The 21,160-nt window shown below is 37.6% G+C and overlaps 1 protein-coding gene across 2 annotated transcripts in view; it reads left to right on the forward strand.

The window, feature by feature from the left end:
- RASA3 (RAS p21 protein activator 3) overlaps positions 1-21,160 on the forward strand; it is a 128,336-nt gene that overhangs the window by 100,519 nt on the left and 6,657 nt on the right. The window contains exons 8-21 of one of the 2 annotated variants that reach the window (XM_079316762.1): positions 1,137-1,216; positions 5,157-5,261; positions 5,754-5,910; positions 6,705-6,853; positions 8,690-8,804; positions 9,671-9,745; positions 10,596-10,719; positions 11,866-11,972; positions 12,608-12,685; positions 13,614-13,691; positions 14,227-14,300; positions 15,289-15,336; positions 17,959-18,065; positions 18,993-19,075. In XM_079316762.1, coding sequence (XP_079172888.1) covers positions 1,137-1,216; positions 5,157-5,261; positions 5,754-5,910; positions 6,705-6,853; positions 8,690-8,804; positions 9,671-9,745; positions 10,596-10,719; positions 11,866-11,972; positions 12,608-12,685; positions 13,614-13,691; positions 14,227-14,300; positions 15,289-15,336; positions 17,959-18,065; positions 18,993-19,075 — 1,380 coding nt within the window. The remainder of the gene's footprint in view (positions 1-1,136; positions 1,217-5,156; positions 5,262-5,753; positions 5,911-6,704; positions 6,854-8,689; positions 8,805-9,670; positions 9,746-10,595; positions 10,720-11,865; positions 11,973-12,607; positions 12,686-13,613; positions 13,692-14,226; positions 14,301-15,288; positions 15,337-17,958; positions 18,066-18,992; positions 19,076-21,160) is intronic. The other variant, XM_079316763.1, reaches the window with a different exon arrangement.

Here is a 21,160-nt window from a genome sequence, read left to right on the forward strand (position 1 = left end):
TCTGGAGCATTTGCTCTCCAGTGCTGCTAGTAGTACCTTTTAGTTTTTGTGTATCACTTTGAAAATATTGCCTGCCTCACACATACACATATGAAAAAGGCTGTGAGTGTCCTCTGCCAAAGATTGTTTTCTGGTTCCTCTCCACTTAGGCAACTGTATCATTGCCTCCCTTAATTGCCATATTTGTCTCATGTACAGTACAAAACTCAATACTCAAGTTTACAATAAAAGCCAGTTTTTGTGGGTGGGGAATATTAAGCCGCAAACATATTCAAACCTACAATAAAGTTCAGCTTTTGTGTGCAACCAAGAGCTGAACCCACACATCATCATACACCCCTGTGTTTGATCAGTTCCTGCTGTGGTTTCAGCTGGGTGGGGTAGCCTTTTTCTTAAGTTTCTGACGCACTGTGCAAAAATACAACCACCAGTGTGTTTTTACAGTCATGGTAGAAAACAAATTTTAAGAAATGTTTGTGCAAAATCTTTTTATGCTAATGCTCTATACTTCTTTACTTTTTACTTTTTTCTTTGCCTGTGCTTTCTTGTCAATCAGTCTTGCAAATACAATTGGTGAACTGTGCAGCTTCTTATATATTCTGATATGCATAACACGGGCTAAGGTCTCTTGGCCTGCTTGGTATTTATTATATGGGCAGGTTAAATTGACTTCCAGGATATCAAGACAGGAAGAACTTCCAGTGTTAATTGGATACACTGCAAAATGTTTTTAAGGGTGGCTGTGGTTCCTCCCCCATGCTCTGCAGAGTGCCTCAGTGCATCTGTTGTACAGCTGTATTTAAAGCATAAATATTAATTACCCTTTTCTTTACCTAGATGGATTATGAAAGTGGTGCTCCTTTCCATGGTATTTTTCTGTTGTTGATGTAAACTTCAAGTGTTCTAGTAATAATAAAGATGGTCTTTCTTTGTAAAAAAAATATGGACTGTCTGCTTACTTTTGGAAATGATGGTGTAACCACCACTTTATAGTCAGTAATCTGGTTTTTTACTTGCTTGAATGTTTTCAGTATCAGAACTGAAAGTCACTGCTGGTAGTAAAATACTTTGCTCTTCCAAAGCTTTGTAAAAGTTGTATCAGATCAAGCTGCTAAAAGTTTCCTCCTTTTTATTAGGTTACAAGACCCAGTAGCTACAACAAGAAATCCCATTTTGACATTGAAGATGTAGATGAAGTGGACAAAATGGAGATTAGGTAATACGAAATACATTATTAACACAAAATTGTCTTCCAGTGTTGTGTAACTTTGTAGTAGACTGTGTTTGCAAAGTGGCAAGCATGGTTTTTCTGCTGATAAATCAAGATGATTTTGTCATTTTTTCACTGTATCTGCATGTTTATTTACCTCCACTGTGCTGTAGATTCTGTCTTGAACATGTGTAGTGGTTCTGATTCAGGACACATCTTTATTATTTTCCTTTGTTTCTCATGTGCACTAATACACAGTTGTCATCAAGCAGTCTTTCATGTCTGGGCTCTCCTTTCCTTTCTCCCTCAGTTTTCCAGGAAAGCCCAGAGGCTTTGTGATGCTCTAAGTTACAGAATATGTTTTCTTTTATCCCTTAATTTTAGCAATCTCTATAAGGCCCTTCTTCCCTGAAAGGAGACTCTTGAACTCAGTTTTTCTGGGGCAGAGACAGTTTCTCTTCTCTTTTGCCTTTCAACTTTAACCCTTTTATTGCAAATTTGGTATGATAAAAGTGAAATCAGTTGCATGGGGATAAAAAAGCAATTCTGATTTCAAAACCAAAACAGTCCCACCCCACCCTGTGCTACCCTCTTAGCACTATTTTAAAACCTGCTGAGGCCAGGCAGCAGTGTCTGTGATAGGTGAATATAAAGAGAGGCGAGAAAACAATAGGAGTTGCAAAACTTGAAAGTGTCACATATGTCTTACCATCACATACTATTGAAACTTTGAGGCTTAGGCCATCTGCATGCATAGTAAATGAATACTGCTGTTTTTGCATCAAGTGGGAGAAATTCCCCTCTCCTTTATGTTTGTATTTGAAGGAAGAGTGGTAGCATTGCCTCCCTCTCCATGTATTGTCACTAGAGAGGTAATGAAGCATCTCCCAGAAAGCTCCATAGTTCCTTCAGAATCGCAACTGGCTGTAAGGAAAGGGGAGACCAGGCAAGGGGAGCAATACTTGCTCCCAGCAAGCAAAACACATCTGTGTTCATGAATGGATTGAGGGCTGTTCTGATGTGACAGCTGCTGGTTCAATGTAGTGTCACAGCACTACGAGAGCATTAATAGATTTGTGTTTGCCATGGCTCTGAGGCAGGAAAGGGAAACTATTCAATGTGAGAGAGGCAAGAGCTGTGCTCTTTCAGAGAGAACATTTGCATCAGGCAGTGCAAAGGTGGCTGGTTCAGGGGCAACCCACAGCTACTCCCAGGAGTAAAAGCAAAGGCCCAGGTGCAGTGCTGAGCTGCTTTGGTGGTGTCAGTGTTGCAGCACAGCAGGTGACCTAATCCTAGCACTAGATATATTTCTGGTAAGCCTTGCATTGTGAAGGCAGACATGAAGTAACATGCCCCATATTCCATGGGATGTATGTATTAACTGGACAAAGACACCATGTCACAGAAGGCCCAGTCTGGTCTCTAACCATGATGTTCAGCCATGCACTGATTTTAAATGACAGCTAGGATTCTCTGATAGATTTTTTGATAGTTTTGAAGGAGAGGCTAGACACTGACATACAGCAGTTACATATCACTTAATATTTCAATTATTCTTATTTTATACTACTGGACTAAATTAAATTATACAGTTGTTTTACTTGCTAAGTATATTTTCTGGACAAATGACTTGTCTGTAGCAATAATGTATATGGAGCTAAGCTTCAGGAAATTCTGTCATTCCTAAAAACCAATATATATCACAGTGTGGTATAGATTAATAGTTTGAGAAGAGACTTGCAAAATAGTTGGGAGAATATTAAGCACTTAAATAATAACAGGCAAAAGAAGATAAAGTGTTAGTCTTGATTGAGCAAATTCTACTTAGAGCTTTTGTCCCCTATGGGACAATGTGTTTTTGTTTCCATCTTGGGCACCCCTTCCTCTCCCACTCACTTCCTCCACTCTATTTAGTGAGAGTTAGATTGCCCTCAAGACCTCTGGACAGATCATACAATTTATGGGTTTAGGGACTTGTTTTCTTTTTCTCTCCTGAGAAAAATAAAATTCCACAGGGTAAAGAGGAGACTTAGTCTCTCATGATTTCTCTGTAAAGCTATGAAAAGTTTTCTCTTTTTTTGAGTGGGTGTAGGAAGTTGTAGGCAGGGCATATCAACACTTGGGGACCAGATGTTCTGGTGAATTCATTGTTTCTCCTCCCCCTCTCTTCTGTTTGTTTCTTTCTGTGACTACAATCTGACCAGTTTCAGAATAACACTTGTCATAATTTTGCCTTTTAAAAATATTGAGAAACAGTGAATCTTTTAGACTCAGATCTGTGTATTAACATTTTTAATAAGTGCTGTTTATTCTTTCTACTCCAAGAGCACAAACCAATAACTTCAGAATTTGCATGCCTGCTTTGCTTACTGTAGAGTATGAGACCTACTTTGAATTTTTAGTTTCTCTTGTACAGATCCTTTGCACTGATTTTTTTTCTGTAACTGTGGGGAAACCCTTTAGCTGTTTGTGTTTGAAAGTGTTATTGCTAGTTAGCATCTCAAAAGAGTTTGGATAAATTAGAAACCAGTAGCCTGTAAATACTTGGTAAATTGTAAGTTTGACTGTGTAAATACACTTTAAAGATTCCTCTCCTCCTCAAGCTGCTTAGCTGTCTGAACTGGTTAGCAAGATGATAACCCATCTGATATTGAGGAAGGAGAGAGAAGGTTGAATTTTCAAAGAAGTTTTTTCCTTTTGGAGAGTTCTTGCCTTGCAGAAATACTGTCCAAATGATCAGAGTCTGAAAAACTTTACCTAGCAGGCATGCAGTGTGAGCTGATGGTGTGTCTAGTGTATGACAGCTAATGCAGGAGACACTGTTGAGAGATACAAGTCTCAGAGGATTTAAAAGTAACACATTCTGTCCTTGCATAAGGTAGGATAAACCTTTAACAGGACTGTAAACATCTGTTTCTTGGCCAATCTACTGTTACTTGCTTCACACCAGGAGGATTGTGTGAATATGTCTACAACTGGACAACTTTGCACCTTGTCCAAGTTAAAGTTGCTCTTCTAAAAATTGTCATTAGTTGAACACCTGTATTTCTTTCCATTTACTGTTTTCCCTCAAAAAAAGTTTAAAGCGCATTCAAGCTGTCACTTACCTGCAAAATAGTCAGCTGATCTTGTTTTTTAATAAAAACAGCTCTTGGAGAAAACCTTAAAATACATACAGAAGCAAATACCCTAGAGTTTGAAATCCTTGCCTCAAGGTGGGGATGGTAACATTTATCTACAAGCTGGGTTGGACACCAGTACTTCTGCTGTGAATCTCAGTGCAGTTGTTTTCCATCCAGATGTTGAAGAGCATATGAAAGGGAAGAAAGGATCATCTATGGATAGATACCAGAACTTCCCAAATGTGAGGGACCGAGTGCCATAATTTGTGTAAGCTTCAGCCACAGATTCTACTAAATGGTAGAGCTGTCCTACAGCTTTGAATATCTCTACAGAACTAGTTTAGATGCCATAAGTTGTGTGCTTGACACAGGAGTCTTCCTAGGAGCTAGAAACTGGGAAAAAATGTGTAGAACTAATTCTGTAAAGGTGCCACTTAGCTGTTAGTAATCCCAAATTAGACAGGGACTAACAATATGTAGTCCTTAAATAACTTTGTGCTTTTTCCCCTGGTATCCACTGTACCTGTATTTTTACATTATTTGGGATAGCCAGACAGCTGTGTGAATCTTTGGCAATATGGACAGTGGAAACAGTATAGATGAATAAAATCTTAATGATATTTTTTGCTAATGTCATATGGAGGTGAATTGTAAGGCTTCAGAAGTCTAAGGTAAGGTTATCTCTTTACTGTTTGGAAACCACTGCTGTGCAATTTCAAGCCTTTGTAACTCATAGACTAGAGGGGGGAAAAAAATGTTGGGAATTTTTTATTATTATTTTTAAAATTTTTAATAGTATTTTAAATTATTTGTTTTTATTACAGGGTTGATCTTTGGAATGCCAGTAACTTGAAGTTTGGTGATGAGTTTCTAGGAGAACTGAGACTCCCTCTGAAATTTCTCCGACAGTCTAGTTCTTATGAAGCATGGTATTTGACATTTTTCTTTTGGAGAATAAGTAGAAACATATGTCTGCTCTGAAGACTTAAGAGTAATTACTGCTATGAGATAAAGTTTAAATGGATTTAATTTGTATCTTTTTTGTAAGCAAGCCAAAGTAATCTTAGCAAGTGTAAGAACAAGAAGTTTTGATAATGTGATTAGAGGTTTCAGTCTGCCTCTCTGTAGCATGTGGGAGTTTTAGTATGTTGTTTTTATATTATTTACTGCAGTTCATCAGCAGTGCTATGGTTTTAGTGTGTGGGTTTTTAATCCTATCTACATAAATCTTTATGTTCAGAACTTCCCATTCTGCAGTTGGTGCAAAACAGACTGGCAAACTTAATTAAGTCTGATTCAGATCAGAGTTTGATACATATATAAATACTCTGTGTATCTGTGCAGTTTCTTTATGCTCATATGTAGCCTGAGAAAATCCTGTGTTTCAGCACTGAGTTTCTGTCCTATTTTTTGCATACCAGGTATTTTCTGCAGCCCAGAGATAATGGTAACAAGTCATTGAAACCTGATGACCTCGGTTCCTTAAGGTTAAATGTGGTTTACACTGAGGACCATGTTTTTTCCTCAGACTATTACAGTCCTCTGAGAGATGTCCTGCTAAAATCTGCAGATGTTGAGGTAATTTGCTTGTGTTGCTTGTTGTTTACTTGCAGATCATCTTCACAGGGGTCTCTGAATATTTGTCACTATCTTACTGGCACATAGTTGTGTAATTACCAGAGAGCTCAATGCTTCCTTTTCAGACCTCACAGCCTTGTTAAGCTCTGCATATCCCTTGTGCTTGTTTTCAGTCCTTGCAGAGATCTTTATTTGCATTCTGTATGGGAGTTGAAGGAACATGGCGGTTTTAGCAGCAGCACATTCTCTGTGTTTTTTTTATTTTACATTTTAAAATGCCAAGTAAGCTTCAGTTTGATCAATTGTTTTCCTTTACTGGACAGGAACAGGTTTGTTTGCATAATTGAGAAAAATCCAAACCAAGAACTAATCCTGAAATATGGACCATGTATGGCCAGATGTATACTTTTTACAGTTGGAATGGTGCTTTTATTTCTTCAGTAAAAGAACTGGGTTCTTTACTCACTGGGACTTGAAATTGCAAAGGGTTAGATAGAGTTCTTTCTTTTCACTTGCTTCCCAGGCAAGTGACATTTACTGAAAAGACAGCCATTAAAAATGTGGAGGATAAAAAAGAGACTGTACTGTAATTGTTTTTAAGCTGCTGCCCTCTTGTGACCAGAATTTACAGCCCACAAAAACTGGGATGTAATGTCCACCCACGTTACATACAGACATTTGGATAACTGGCCATTGCAACTGCTGTGAGGGGTTCTGCATTAAGAAGCTAATGGGAATAGAAAGAGTGGTTGTTCTGGGAAGATTTCTCAAAGTTTTTATTTTCCACTGTTCAGCCTGTTTCAGCATCAGCTGCACATATTTTGGGTGAAGTTTGCAGAGAAAAACAGGAAGCGGCCATACCTCTGGTCAGGCTTTTCTTACACTATGGCAGAATTGTGCCTTTCATAAGTGCCATTGCGAATGCTGAAGTGAAGAGAACTCAGTAAGTACCAAAAACAAACTGCTGTCAAAAATATCTAAACTAGAATCTTCTACTCAGTTTCTAGAAATATGCAATTTCTGGAGAAAATGTCAGGGTGATTCCTGTTCTTCCTACCTGAGTGACACAGTTCTTTCTAAATTCTTTCAGTGCTCTCAATATCTGGTTAATTTGACCTTTAGAAGGAGTTCCCATCATTTGTTGTGAAAATTATTTGCAAGACTGTTCTAACATGTAAGGGCAGGGATTTTTACTCAGTCTTAGGTATATATGATAACTGAAATTTTTCTTTACCTTCAGCTGTTCATATGAAATCATTTTAGCTTTATTGTGTACTAATAAATGTTTTAGTGATGAGTAAGTGTTGCATTAGTTCCAAACAACAAGCAACTTTCTTCCTAATCATGAAAATTTAAGGAAAGCTGTGTGTCTAATTGTCCCAGTTAGGGAGCAAAGGATTAAGGATGGGATTGAATTTGGCATGGGACGACAGAAAATGAAGTTGGGTTCTTTTGACTGCTTCTTTTGAATTCCTTGTTTGACTTACTGGTGGGCTGATAGTTCAATAGTGTAAGTTCTAGTGTTCATGCCAAGCAGGTCCTAAAGAATATTTGTTGCCACAGTCCTTGTGCCTGTCTACTCATGCTCATGACTAGCAGTAGAAGAGACAATTGAGAGTGAAGGGGAATGACAGATACTGACTGTAGACTTCCTTAGTACAGAATAATGTCTTTGTGTGGGCTGGCTCTCTTCAGAGTGTCTGGGGGGATCAAGTGTTTTCCTTCCTGTAGGTAGGTGTATTTTTTCTGAGCTGCAGGTTGGCTGAAACAGCATGGTTGCTGCAGCATGAGGAGACTTGCTGATCCTTAGTCAGTCATGTTCCTATGATGAAGCAGCAAAGATGATGTTTGTTTTCAGGGCTTTCTGGCATTTGTAACAGGCAGTGAGCTTACTTTTTTTTTTGTGAAACAAAATCATGAATCCAGAAGAGTAATTGATCCTATTGCTGCTTGTAAATAGTACAACCATAGTAAGCTGTAAAAAACAGGAAAGATATGAGTGTGTATATGAGCAGGAAAATAACTTCAGATCCAGGTTTTGCTTGTGCATATTGTAGATGAGATGTATGTACCTATTTGCATAAAGTGAATTGCTAAGCAGGGAGGTACAGGTATGTGACAGCAGCTGACTGAGACTTTAGCACTCATGGAGGCTGTATGTCCAGTACAAAATGAGTTCTGTGCAAGAGATTATTAGAAAAACACGAGAGTCTGCAAGGTGTAACCTTGCCACACAACTGTCAGGGCTGAACTGGAGTCAGTGCTGTGTTGTAACAGGACAGTGCTCTAAGTCCCTTAGAAAATATGGCTGTGCCATTGGAGCCTGTGTTTTCTTCTTCCTCCCAGCTCACAAGTACTTATTTTGTAGGTGCGAATAGTAGGTCATGTGCAATATCCAGTGTAGTTGTGAGACTAAAATCACTGCCTCTTTCCCTAATTCAAATTAGAACTGTTTAGTAGCATGTGAGCACAGATGTGTTTCCCACATTTATGCTGTAGGCCTCTTTGATTTGAGCCTGTGTGTCACTGTGTGTTTGGATAATGCACTGAGCACAGGACACAATGAAGATCTGTAGTCCCTCTGGATTTTCCAAGGCTGCTGCTTTTCTGTTAACCCTGGAAATGCACTATATGCTGCATGACTGCATTTAATGTCAAAGGGAGGTTTTGCTTGTGCACGCAAACTCAGGATTCTGTCACCTTTTCCTGCTGCTTTTATTTCCATGTATTAGCAGTTCATTCCAAAGAGACTAAATTACAGAAAATTGTTCACTTCCAGAGATCCAAACACCATTTTCAGAGGAAACTCGTTAACTTCCAAGTGCATTGATGAGACAATGAAACTGGCAGGGATGCATTATCTGCAAGTTACATTAAAGCCAATTATAGATGAGGTAAGAACAGTTCAGACTGTATATTTGGTAAAAAGTCATCATAAAGACCTTCAGAGAACAAATACTGTTTATTAATTCTCATTTTAAGAACTTTGTAAGAATAATGCTTAGTAACTATTACTAGCTTGTTTCTGCATTAAAGTCCTGTGTGGTAGGTTAGCCACAGCTGAGTCGCCCAACTCAGAAACAGTTGGATTGCATTAAAGGAAAATTTCTATTTATCAAACAACATTACTCTGTTTTATAAAAGCTAGCATATATTGTTTCTGAGAAATTAATAAATAGTATATACAATAAAAAGCTGTTGTGAAGCTATAAGTAATGTGTTTCATCCAGTGAGTATAAAAGGATACAGTTATTCTTAGATAACTGTGCATGTGATGCACATGTTGGAACAATGGTTTATTATCTGTCCAGTCCAGAATGGGGGGTGTGGGTATTTTAGTGCTGCAATTGGGCAATACTTTCAGACCACAGACTTCCTTTAAATGATTTGACAATTTCTTCAGCTGTTCTTGTCTTAATGTTTCATCAGAAAATGTCAAGTTTTAAAGAATATGGATATCCTTTCAAAGTTGACTGTTTTGGAAAAATGGGACTTTTCTTGAACAGCCTTGCTTGAGAGAGTCTAAAGAACAGTTCTGCATTTCAGTTGTAGGAAAGGGTAGAATGAATTAACACTACTTTCTGGAAAAAAGTAAAGATCACACATAATTTACCTTTGCTGTTAAAAGAAACAAATACTGTTTTTAAAGTTGGCTTTCGCCTTTTACCTCTCATCTCAAAAGCTACCAGGTTATGCTTTTTACAAAACTTTTTGTACTTGTAGATCAACTTATGTATCAATTGTTCACTATATTTCCTAGATCTGCCAGGTCCATAAACCTTGTGAAATTGATCCTGTGAAATTAAAAGATGGTGAAAACCTGGAAAATAACAGGGTATGTATTAGATTTTCAAAACAGTCTCTGTTTATGCCATCAAGTTTAACTGAGGTCCTCAGAAGTTTGATCTTACAAATAATTTTGTTATTTATTAGAATACACTGTAAGCTTTCTTGATACCACTCTTATAACTATTTCACAACAGCTTTACATTATGCTATAAATTCAATACCTGTAGAAAGTTAATGACTGTTTCTGCTACCCTGAGGATAACTTAGCATATGGCTAACCTGGAGAAAAGCAGGCTCAGGGGAGAACTCTCTTTTCAACTATAAGGAGCTTGTAGCAAGCTGGGGATTGGCCTCTTCTCCCAAGTAACAAGATTAGAGGAAAGGACCTCAAGTTGCATCAGGGGAGACTTAAACTGTATATTGGGGGAGAATTCTTAAGGGTGGTCAGGCACTGGAATAGGCTGCCCAAGGAAGTGGTGGAATCAGCATCCCTAGAAATGTACAAGAGGTGTGTGATGTGGCACGTGGGGATGTGGTTTGGTGGTGTTCTTGGCAGTGCTGGGTTAACTGTGGGACTCAGTGATCTGAGAGATCTTTCCCAGCTTTAATGATTCTCTGATTCTGCTGATGATGTAGCAAACAGTGCTAGAAGAAGGAATGATTTGCCATGTAGCTGTATCATGTAATGTTTGGTTTGATAGGAATGATAATTTTACTCTTCTTCTTGAATATGTGCATTTCCCAAACAGTATAATTGAGTGGAGTTTGTTTTTCAAGTGTATAATGTTGGAAGTGGGAATCTTTTAATGATGCCACTATGAATAAAACCAGGAATAGTACCACTTTCCACAGCAGAAAATTATACTAATTTTGTCATAATCTTTGCATTTTTCCAGGAAAATCTGAGGCAATATGTTGATCGCATTTTTACTGTAATTACAAAATCTGGTGTAAGCTGCCCTACAGTGATGTGTGATATTTTCTTTTCACTGAGAGAATCAGCTGCCAAACGTTTTCAAGGTGAGACTATATATATAGTTTTATTTTACATAAATGATAGTTTTTAAATACAGTAGTTTAGCAGTCTGCATGATCCCTGTTGGATTTAGTAACTGAACAGCAGTTTATAAAAAATAATATTTGCAGTATGTTAATGCTGTTTTCTCATCGATTACTCATTCAATAAAGGAACATGAATTTTGATGATGATTGGAGTTTTTTCTTAAACATCTTTCAAAGGAAAACAGCATTTAAAAAGATCATTGTGATGATCTTTTATGTGTTCAGTATTTGCAAAGCACATTCAATTTTCAAGTATTCAGGATTTTGTAATGGATCATTCTGCAGATTCTCTGCAGTGGAATTATTTTCTGCTTACATGTCAATCTGTAATGAAAGCCAGTCTATAATTTGGAGTTACTGCAAGCTCACTACTCTAGGAGGCCATGTGCTGCAAAGGTTTTCTGGCTGTCAAGAGACAGTTTTTTCCAGTCCCTCTTAGTTGTTTTGACTCTGTGAGAGTAAGTGGACAGTGTAAAACAAGAATTAAACAAAACAATGAAACTATGTATTTTCAGGAAGTGAAGCAGATTACAGTAAGGAATTTTTGACAGAGTAATATGAGTTCAGCTTTCAAACAGTCACTTTGCAATAGGCAAGCTCAAGTGGAAAACCATTGAATGTACTGCTATGCTCTTTATTTTATGTTTAAATAAGTAAGTAACTGTGACTACCAACTGGATGTATTAGGTGTCTGTACAATAGTTGTGCTCAGGGCTACAAGTAGGTAACTGAGACTTGGCCTCTGTGCTGAACATTTCATAAACTATGTAAATTATTCATCATACTTCAGTGCATATATGGAATAGCAGATGTCTGTGAAATTCCCTGTGTGGTGGAAAAGTGAATGATGTTGCAGCTTATATGGTGAACCTGCTTATTTTTTAAAGAGGCTCTCATTGACATTTCCTTGTGTTAGGCTGGCTGATCTCTGGCTCCAAATCCTCTATCATCAGTTAATCCTGTAACTCGCAAATACATACATTATCCAGCACATGCTTGAGTTAGCTCTCTCAAGGCTCTGATAATTTCATGAGGCTTTTTAGGAAGGATTATTGAAATGCTGAGTAGAGGTTTTTTTGGTTGGTTTTTTTTTTTTTTTAATAGGTGACCTAGATGTAAGGTACACAGCTGTCAGCAGCTTTATTTTCCTGAGGTTCTTTGCTCCTGCCATACTTTCTCCAAACCTCTTTCAGCTTACACCACACCATCCAGTAAGTACTGTATCAGTTTTTTTCTAGCTGTGTTTATGGTTCTGTAACCATAGTCTGTCTCTCAAGATTCTTTCTTCAGTTCTTTTAATAGTCTTTAGTAAAATTATGTTTGGTAGTTCAAAGATCTATTATATGTGTATTGGACATTCAGCATGTGTTGAATGACTATGTATGTGAAGAACTTGGGAGATACTGGAAGAAGAGTGAAATCTAAGGACAAACAAGGTAGATGGTCTAAGCTGCTGTGGAAGAAGGGTCATTGCTTTGTTCTTGCCACATCACGTTAATGCTGGATTGATTGGCAGCAGTGTTGGAAATATTTTGGATGTTAAACAATGTATGTCAGGCTTCCAGTAGTTGTTCTTATTGGGAGTGGGGAGGACATGGGCAGCCTTGGTTTTGTTTTGTGAGTGATTGCCTTTGGACCTCTAAAGGTCAGTAGAGTAGCTATGGAGCATGATGGCTTACAAGCCAAAAACCTTTTAATATAAAAGCAACTTTTTTCCTAAGTGTTTCATTAGGGGTCTTTTCTAATTTTTTGCTACTCTTCTCCAAGTGAAAAAAGAAATATAGTTTACCTTCCTCTAGTCATTATTTTAAATAGCTAGTCCATATAATACTGTTCTCCTTCCTAGGATCCTCAGACTTCTCGAACTTTGACACTTATCTCTAAAACCATTCAAACACTAGGCAGTTTATCAAAATCTAAATCTGTAAGTATGCTGTTTTCATTTAATGGCTTAATTTAGGAAAGTGATTTTTTTAATCTTTTATCACTAATTGTAATTAAGCCTTTAAAATGCTTTAGTTGAACTAGGCTCATACAAAACTGGTTATGTTTGCTTTGATTATAAGCCTGTCATGTTTAGAGGAAAACTAAATCTGTCTTAATCTGAACTAGATTTCAGTAAAGCAAAATTTTGTGACCAATATAGAAATCTCTTTCAGAACTCTTCTGTTCTTTCTTTGGAAGAAGGACAATGATCAGGAGAACCTGTTAAGTTTTCTACTTATCTATGATACACAATTAGCAGCTCTACAGGGCTTTATAGATTGTTTCAGCATTTAAAAACTCAGCTGAGAAAGGTCACCCAGCAAGGGGAAGGGCTGTCATTTCCTTTTCATACCAGTTCAGTTTTCTTTCAGTGGTGAGATTAGAGCTAGAGCTCTGGATGTTTGATTGAAATAAGGATACCTAAGGCACCACACTGCTGTAGCTGGTGGTAATTTGGGATGGTTGGGGTTTTGTTAGGATTCACACAGGCAGTTGTGGGTGACTGTGTACCTCAGTTATGAATCCTTCAAGACAGTAGAATTCTTTTCCTTTCACTTCTTGTCCGGAGGAAAATGTAAAGCCAAAGCAGAATTTTGAAACATTTCAAGAAAGCATTATTAACTGTAGTAACTGAACATATGAAATGCATTCTGCTGCCTCTCTGAAATAAAAGTTTGGTACTATTGAATGTGTGCTGTATATGAAAGAAAGCTGTACATGAAAGAAGCACTTTGCTTATTTTACTTCTGGCCAGAAAAATCCCTTTCTATCTGCAGTGGCTCTCCTCCTGACCTACTGCTATTACAAATAATATTTTCTGTGTTAACTGTGGGAATGATATGCATGGTTTGGCTTTTTTATTTCAGGCCAATTTCAAGGAATCTTACATGGCTACATTTTATGACTATTTCAATGAACAGAAATATGCAGATGCAGTAAAAAATGTAAGTAATGTATGTGAAGGTTCTAAAAACCCAGCTGTGTTGTTGAAGTTGAATCCTAGAAATCCTAGTAAACCAGGAAGTCTGTTGAGAAAAACAGACTCCTGATAACTAATATTCAAGAAATTTTTGTCAAATTATACACATGTCAATAGTAACATTTCTTTGCATCTATTTCTAATTAATAATTAGGTTGGATTAACAAGCTGCTACTTGGAGCTTTTGAGATGTGTGTACTTTGTAGAATGCTGCAGATCAGTGATGAAAGTTGCTTAGTCCAAAAGAAAGTGAAAGATTTGTGTAACAAAGAAGAAGAACAAAAAGTATTGGGCATCTGCACTTCTGCTTAAGAGCATTTGTACTATTTTTAGGTTACAACCCAGGAAACCTCCCAAATTCCTCAAGTTTCTGCCATTATCTCCTGTTTAACTACTTTTACAAATATTCTTGTACCTCTGTGCTATGCAAATGTTGAAAGATTTTAATTTGGGTAGCGGGGTCCTGTCATTTTTACATCTGCTTTTTGTTCACCTTTTAGTTTCTAGATCTAATTTCATCTTCAGGAAGAAGAGATCATAAGAGCATAGAGCAACCTATATTGCTTAAAGAGGGGTAAGTATGCATGTACAACAAAACCATCTACTCGTGTGCTTACTACCATTCTAAGGCAGCCATCTCTTCTTCTGCCACCCCTATTCTATTCATGCAATCAGAGAGGAATGTAGGAAAATTCTTGTATTTGCAATATCTGCTGTCTGTGGTTGCTATAGGTGATTTGAATGTATTTTCATTTGATTTGAACATCTTAATATAAATGTGTTTTGAAATAAGTGGAGGAAGGAGAAGCGTGTAGAACTTAATTAGCCGAGCTAAGGCAAAATAACCTTAGATCAGCATTGTATTAAAATCAAGCTGGGGTCTTTTTCCTGAACTTCAGTGAATAAAAGCTGTAAAATTCCACTGTGAAGACATTGGAAGACTGTGAAAACAGAATAAATCAATGAAAGCAAATGGAATTTGCTTTTACTGCCCTATGAGATACATATGCTAACTATTATCATGGCCATTTTGAGGAAAATTTTACATGCACTTGGAACAGTTCATAGTTTTAGTACCTTTCCTTTTTTGGGAAGTATGTTCCATATGCTGTGTTAATTTCAGATCCACATATAATTGTTGACATTTTTTTGTTAGAAAACTGGGTTGTTAAGAACATCTACTGTAGAAACAGCTTCTTTGAGCTGGGAGGAAGAAAGTAAAATAATCCAGATTTGTCAGAGCTCAGTAAGATCAAATACCATTTGAAAATAAGCCTTTGTGGTCATTTTAAGTAATGCAAAAACTACATTTTCATTGAAAACATGACTGCCTCTTCTATTTAACCTTGACAGTTCACTTCTCTGATAAACCTTGGTCCTTAGAAGCAATTTTGTCTATTTTAATTCCATACATTTATCATCCTTTTGGTTTTCAAAATAAATTTATAATTTGTAACATTTACCCTCTAACTGTAAAACATTTTTTCTGCCTCTGTCTTTCTTTTGCTCCTGTCTGATTTTTTTCTGTCTTTTCTTGCTCGGCCTGTGGCTGCTGTTGTAAGGACTCTTAAACTAACAGTAAAGAAAGTTGATGGTAATAGTTCATGCAGGTAAGATGGTAGAGGCAGTTGCTGCTTTGCTGTAGCTACTGGCTGACAGCATGTCCTTTGCAGCAGTAGATTTGTCTGACTTAACTTTGGGGAGGAAGTACTCTGTTTAACCATCCTGAAATGCCTGTGTAAACCCAGCAGAGAACATTTAGTTACCTGTTTCTTGATGTTGATCTTTTATTTTATTTCCCTTAAAACAAAAACCTGCTGTAAATAGATAATAAAAGATTTCTATCTGTAGGCAGGGCACTAAGAAGCAGTGTATGGATCCTGAAGTGCTTACTGAAAGTGATGAAGAGACCATACATTTTCTAGGCACTTCTTAAGTAGTATTCATGTAAATTATTCTCAAGGCTAAGAAGTGGAAGTTGCCTTCAGTAGTCTATTTTTTTTATTTTTATCTTTTGCATCATTACCATGTTTTATTGTAAGACTTTTCACAGCCTTTTATTTGATTCTTCTCCAGACTGAATGGCTGTTTAGTGGGGTTTCTATTTGCCTTTGCAATATTTTTGCTTGCTTTTGTGTTTTTAATCTATCTTTGCCTCTGTTAAGAGTATCAAATGGAAGGCTATAGCATAAGTACTTTTGAATGAAAAGATTAGTTGTTGGCACTTGGGTTTGCTGACATCAATCATGCCATCACTGCTTAGCAGCTGCCTGCCTGGTTCTTTCCAAAAGGAAGAGAATGAAAAGGAGAACTAATTTTGGTTTTTTTGGTTGGTGAAAAGGGCATGTCAATACCTACAAGCAGAGCTAAGGTGAATCCAGACTGAGGTCTACCATAAGCATGAGAAGAAAGAGTATCTCCAATCACCTTGTTCTGAAATGGGTTTATTCTTGGGCTTTTTCTTCCTTTGTGCTTCTGTTTGCTCTGACTCCTCATACATCTTGCAATTGCTAGAAACAAAGAAATTGACCTTATAACTTCTGTGATTTTGAATGCTAGTCACCTATCTCTGTAAAATAAAAGCACATTTTTCACTTGGCTGTGTCAGCTATGAAGAATTTAATTAGACATATGCTCTTAGCTCTGCCACAAAGTTTGTGTTTTTCAAAGAGAGGAGACTCTGTAGAAGTTTGCAATCTTAAGTCACCTTTAAGTGTTGGTATGAGAAGGACTAGAAACTAACTTGAAAAGCATGTTGTCCTGCCCAAGGGTATCAGTTCTCTCTTTGAAATTTGCCTTAACTTGGAATTATGATGGCTACTGCCAGTGGAACTGGTGACAACCTGAATCATGTGGTATTATTAAGTATTTCTCAAGTATTCCTAGAATAAGGACCAAGACAGTAACTGTCTGACCATTTGAAGAATGAGACATGTGTAACTATAACCAGTTAAAAAAAATGAAATCTGCTGCTGTAGACAGTCTTTGTCAGCTTATGCCCACACAGCTTGGAATGAGCAGCAGGCACCAGCCCAGCTGGTTACAAAATAGTTAAAGTCTGAAGGAACTTGGGTTTCTGTTTGAGCTTTAAACAGACCTGTGGTTTGGTCAGAGGTATTGTAGTTATTTGTGACTGAAGGTACCAGAAGCAAGAAAGAGTAATAGCTGTTCTAAGCATTTTAGCTGTTCTAAGCATTTTAGCTCTGCTGTTGAAAGGAAGTCTTAAACCAGGTCATTCACTGTTCTCTGTGTGCTCTTTGTGCTGTTTAGTGCCTTCCTACTTGATAAAAACTACTCTGTAGTAAGTAGTTTTTACCCACTCTATTGCACAGTTCTGTATTTGGCACAATAGTCAATGTAATGTGTAGAATAGCTGTTACCAACTCTCTGCTGCATATGCACACACATTTTTACAAAATCTAACAAAAGTGATGCTGAGCAGTATGAAGTCACCAAAGTCACATTGAAGCTTTTGGATTGATTTAGTGGTTAGGAAAGTGGTGGATGCATCACAGTTTCCCAGTAAACTAATTTCACAATAATCTCATTCAAGTTTGAAATTAATTAAAACTGACAACTCACTAAATGAGCACCCCTAATCTGCTAAAGAAGGGGTGGGGGTGCTCTACCATCCAGCCATGAGATCACTTTGTATGTTACTGAAATTGCATTTCAACTGCAGTATCTATGTGCAATTGCAAATGAGGCTGTGGAACATCCTGATTTTGTTTCTAGAGCTTGAGAGTGATTAAAGCATGTAAGGGTATAGGCCCTGTGCTCCAGATTCTTTACACCTGCCTTTTAATTATTAAACATAGTCTGAACTTTCTGAGCTTTCTCACAGCTTTATAAAAAAAAATAAAGCTTGTAGAGTCAACAGGTTGAGCTTAGCAGAGCAGTACTAACTATGTTCTGCCTTTTTTCTGCTGTACTAGGAAACCATTTAGCTGGGTTTGTAACTGCAGAAAGGGCACAAACTGCAGCTCAGTTAACTAACTACAAGTCAAGTTACATGTCTTGCCCCTCATCTGGATCTGGAAAAAGGACAGACCTAACTAATAGATGCACTAAACCATCCAAATGTGACTCTTTTTTTCCTTGCCAAGAAAATATCTCAATAATTAGGAAACACTCTGTGTCCCCTCCTAAAGCTTTGCAAGTGCAATGACATTTATCTGTGTAACTCTATACACACAAGCATGTATTGTAACAATTGGTGCCCTGTTTACTAGGTTCATGATCAAGAGAGCACAAGGAAGAAAACGATTTGGTATGAAAAATTTCAAGAAGAGATGGTTTCGCCTGACAAACCATGAGTTTACCTATCAGAAAAGCAAAGGTAACAAAGGTTTGCCTGTCTTGTTTTGATACATTGAAGCAAAGATTAAACATAAGGATTGTGTAGGAGTAGAAGACTGAGATCTAGATTTGTAACTGTAGAAGACACAGTGCAGGCATGTCTGTCAGCCTGTATGTTCTTGCTCTTTTTTTAGTGTCTGTTGACAGGGAAGCTTCTTGGATAGCACAATAGCCAGTAAGTTAGCAAAGTATTTGGTAATATTTGTCTAATATCAGTTAATATCATCTGTAGGTTTCAGTTACTTTGATTGTTCTAGGGAATAAATCTTACAAGCCTCAAACTGAATTTGGGGTTATATTGAACACTGTCATATGCATCTCAACATGTGCTCATAAATCCTGTAGCATTGGCACAACTGGATGCAGTTGAGAGGGATTCACCTGCAGTCTTTGAACTTTAAAAATGTGTTCATTTAATGTTGTCTAATAGCAAGGATTTTGCTTTTAGCAAATTGTTCCTGTTTGTTCAGTAGTACACAAAAAATACCACTTCCTTCCATCACATAAGTACATAGGGAGGAAGAAAGATAAGGAAGTATGTTCAGATCATGCCAGTCATTATTTCACACTTGGCTTTGAGATCTTGCATCACCACTAGTTCAGTTCAGCTGACAGAAATAATTTATTTCATTATCACCTTTGCAGTAAATATACTGTGTCCTGCTGCAGTAATCAGTTTCTAAGAGGTTTGCCAGTGTCAGGTAGTGCAGCTGAAAACAGAAATGTACTTAAAATAATACTTAAGGACCATGCTAGCAAATGCCTGCTGAGTGAAGGATTTTCCCTCTTTTCTTATGCAGTCAAAATGATCTTCAAAGAAACTGAATCAGCCCTTGGAAAAAGGGCAAAAGTTGAATATGAATTGTGAGTATGTGGCTCATTATCTGTGTGTCTGTGTGTTCTGCAGGTGATCACCCTCTGTGTAGCATTCCAATTGAAAACATTCTGGCAGTGGAAAGACTAGAGGAGGAATCCTTTAAAATGAAAAATGTAAGTAGGTCATCTTCATTAATGTATTTGTTAGGCTGCTCCAGATCCACCGGCCTAATCGCCTTTTTCCCTTTTGTAACCTGGATTGGATTTCTATTGAAAGATGTACAACCACAGCTGCTTGTTCTGTATATAGTAGCAGGAGTTTCCAAAAGTACAGCCCATTCAGATTCTTAGCAGCCCAGTCAGCAGTCTTTGGGTTTCGTGATCTGCAGCACAGTCAGTCCTGAGCTGCTGCTCAGCTGTCAGCTCTGTAAGGTCACACACAGGTAAGATGATCGAGCCCCTGCCCTTTCTGCCAGGCCTCTGGTGGGAAGGAACTCACTGCTTATAGCTGGGAAGGATCACAACTTCTTTATTAGCTATTAGGTTTCTTTATTGGCTCATGAAAGTACATATATATATATGGATTTGTGTATTTGTATTTAATTTGGGTTAGGATATCTGCCAAAACAACATCTATGCTGTGCTAGTATGATTTACTATTTTGATTGCCACATTAGGGAATAAAATACAGCTGTATTTCTCATGCATGGAACACTACTGCCAACTTCAGTATTGTAAAAGAACAGACTTGATGAGTTTGGGTGATGTTGGGAGCCTTTGTCCTACACCTCTGCCTGTAAAACTGAGTCCAGTCCTTTAAAAATCGAATTTAAAATTAAGCATAAAAAGAGCTCAGTTTTTTTCTACTTCTGCACATCCATCTACTGCAGACTTACTTATACAAATAAATGGTTGTGACTTTTATCTTTTTCTACCCGTAAGTCTTTCCTGCCATCTACACTGCTTGTGAGTACCATGCAGGGCAGTTCTCAATCCTGCCCTGGATATTAGGTTCCCCAAACAACTCTTTGTTAAAAGTGATATACAGTTCCAGGCTCTTCAGTATTCCCCAGTTTTAGGTATTATTTTGGTAGCATCTCTCTCTCTCTGCCTAAACATGGAGTAAGTTTCAGTTGCACCTGCTTCTAGAACACTTCTCAATTGTACTGTAGTTTGCTCTGTTAGAGTTGTAACTATTACATAGGCAAAAACCAACCAAGCTTCAAAATAATTTAGGCTATCAGAAGGCAGCTATTACATGCAATGAACTGTTGCCAACTGCACTCTGCAAACTAACTTGATTGAGCTAAAACTTGATTGAGTCTGTAGAGAGGAGTGAGCTATAATTCTGTAACTTATGCTGAGTCTAATCAGCTGGAGACTGAGCATCCAAAATATGTCTGTGTTGCGAAGATTCATTATCAGAAAAATATATTGTTAACATCAAAAACCCTGTGCTATTTTGGTTGCTTAAATTCAGTATTACCTGGGAAATCAAGGTGACTATATCCATTCCAGAAAGTAAGATTCAGTCTTTCCATAAACAGTAGAAAATACTGCTGCCACCTTCTTGTGCTAATATATTCCTGTTTTTCTTGCCTTACATAAATGGATTACTGCAGCAAGATCAGAATTCTCAGAACACCACAGCAGATGTATTTGCAATGGATATTCCCTCATGGGTGCTTGTGTGATGAAAATTTTCATTTTGTTTAAATACTCTGTGTATCTGTGCTCTGAATTGTACCAAGTGTGTCCTTCTCACTTGTGTTAAATCTGCCTGTCTGTCAGTAAGGCCAGTAGCCTTTGTTGTTCTTAAGCACAGTTTGGGGAATGTGAGGATGGCTTTAAGTACTGCTTTGGTCTTCTGTTGTTTGAGAGGCAACTGGTGGTTTTGGTAGTGTAAAGGTCTTGCAGCCACTTGAAATTCTTGGCTCAGTTGTGGGCTCTGCAGTAACTGTTGCCATATGTTGGATCACTTTGGTTGGTATCCCCTTACAGAAAGCCATACTCCTTAAATCTGTTCCTTTTTTTGCAATACAGGATGCTCCATTTACCCCAGCAAAACATTAAAATTCTTTTCCCTGTATCTCTGTGTTAATAGAGGGTTGGACTGCACACTCCTATTTTCCTTTTTCTTCCTTCCATCCCTGTTTCCCAAACTCCAATTGCCAGTTATGCCCTGAAGAGTTTTCTTGTAAGGACTTTTTGGTGTGTAGTTGGCACTGTTGGACTGGTCATACCAAACAGTTCCTATAT

Source organism: Erithacus rubecula (genome assembly GCF_903797595.1).
Source record: "Erithacus rubecula genome assembly, chromosome: 1".
NCBI classification, from domain to species: Eukaryota; Metazoa; Chordata; class Aves; order Passeriformes; family Muscicapidae; genus Erithacus; species Erithacus rubecula.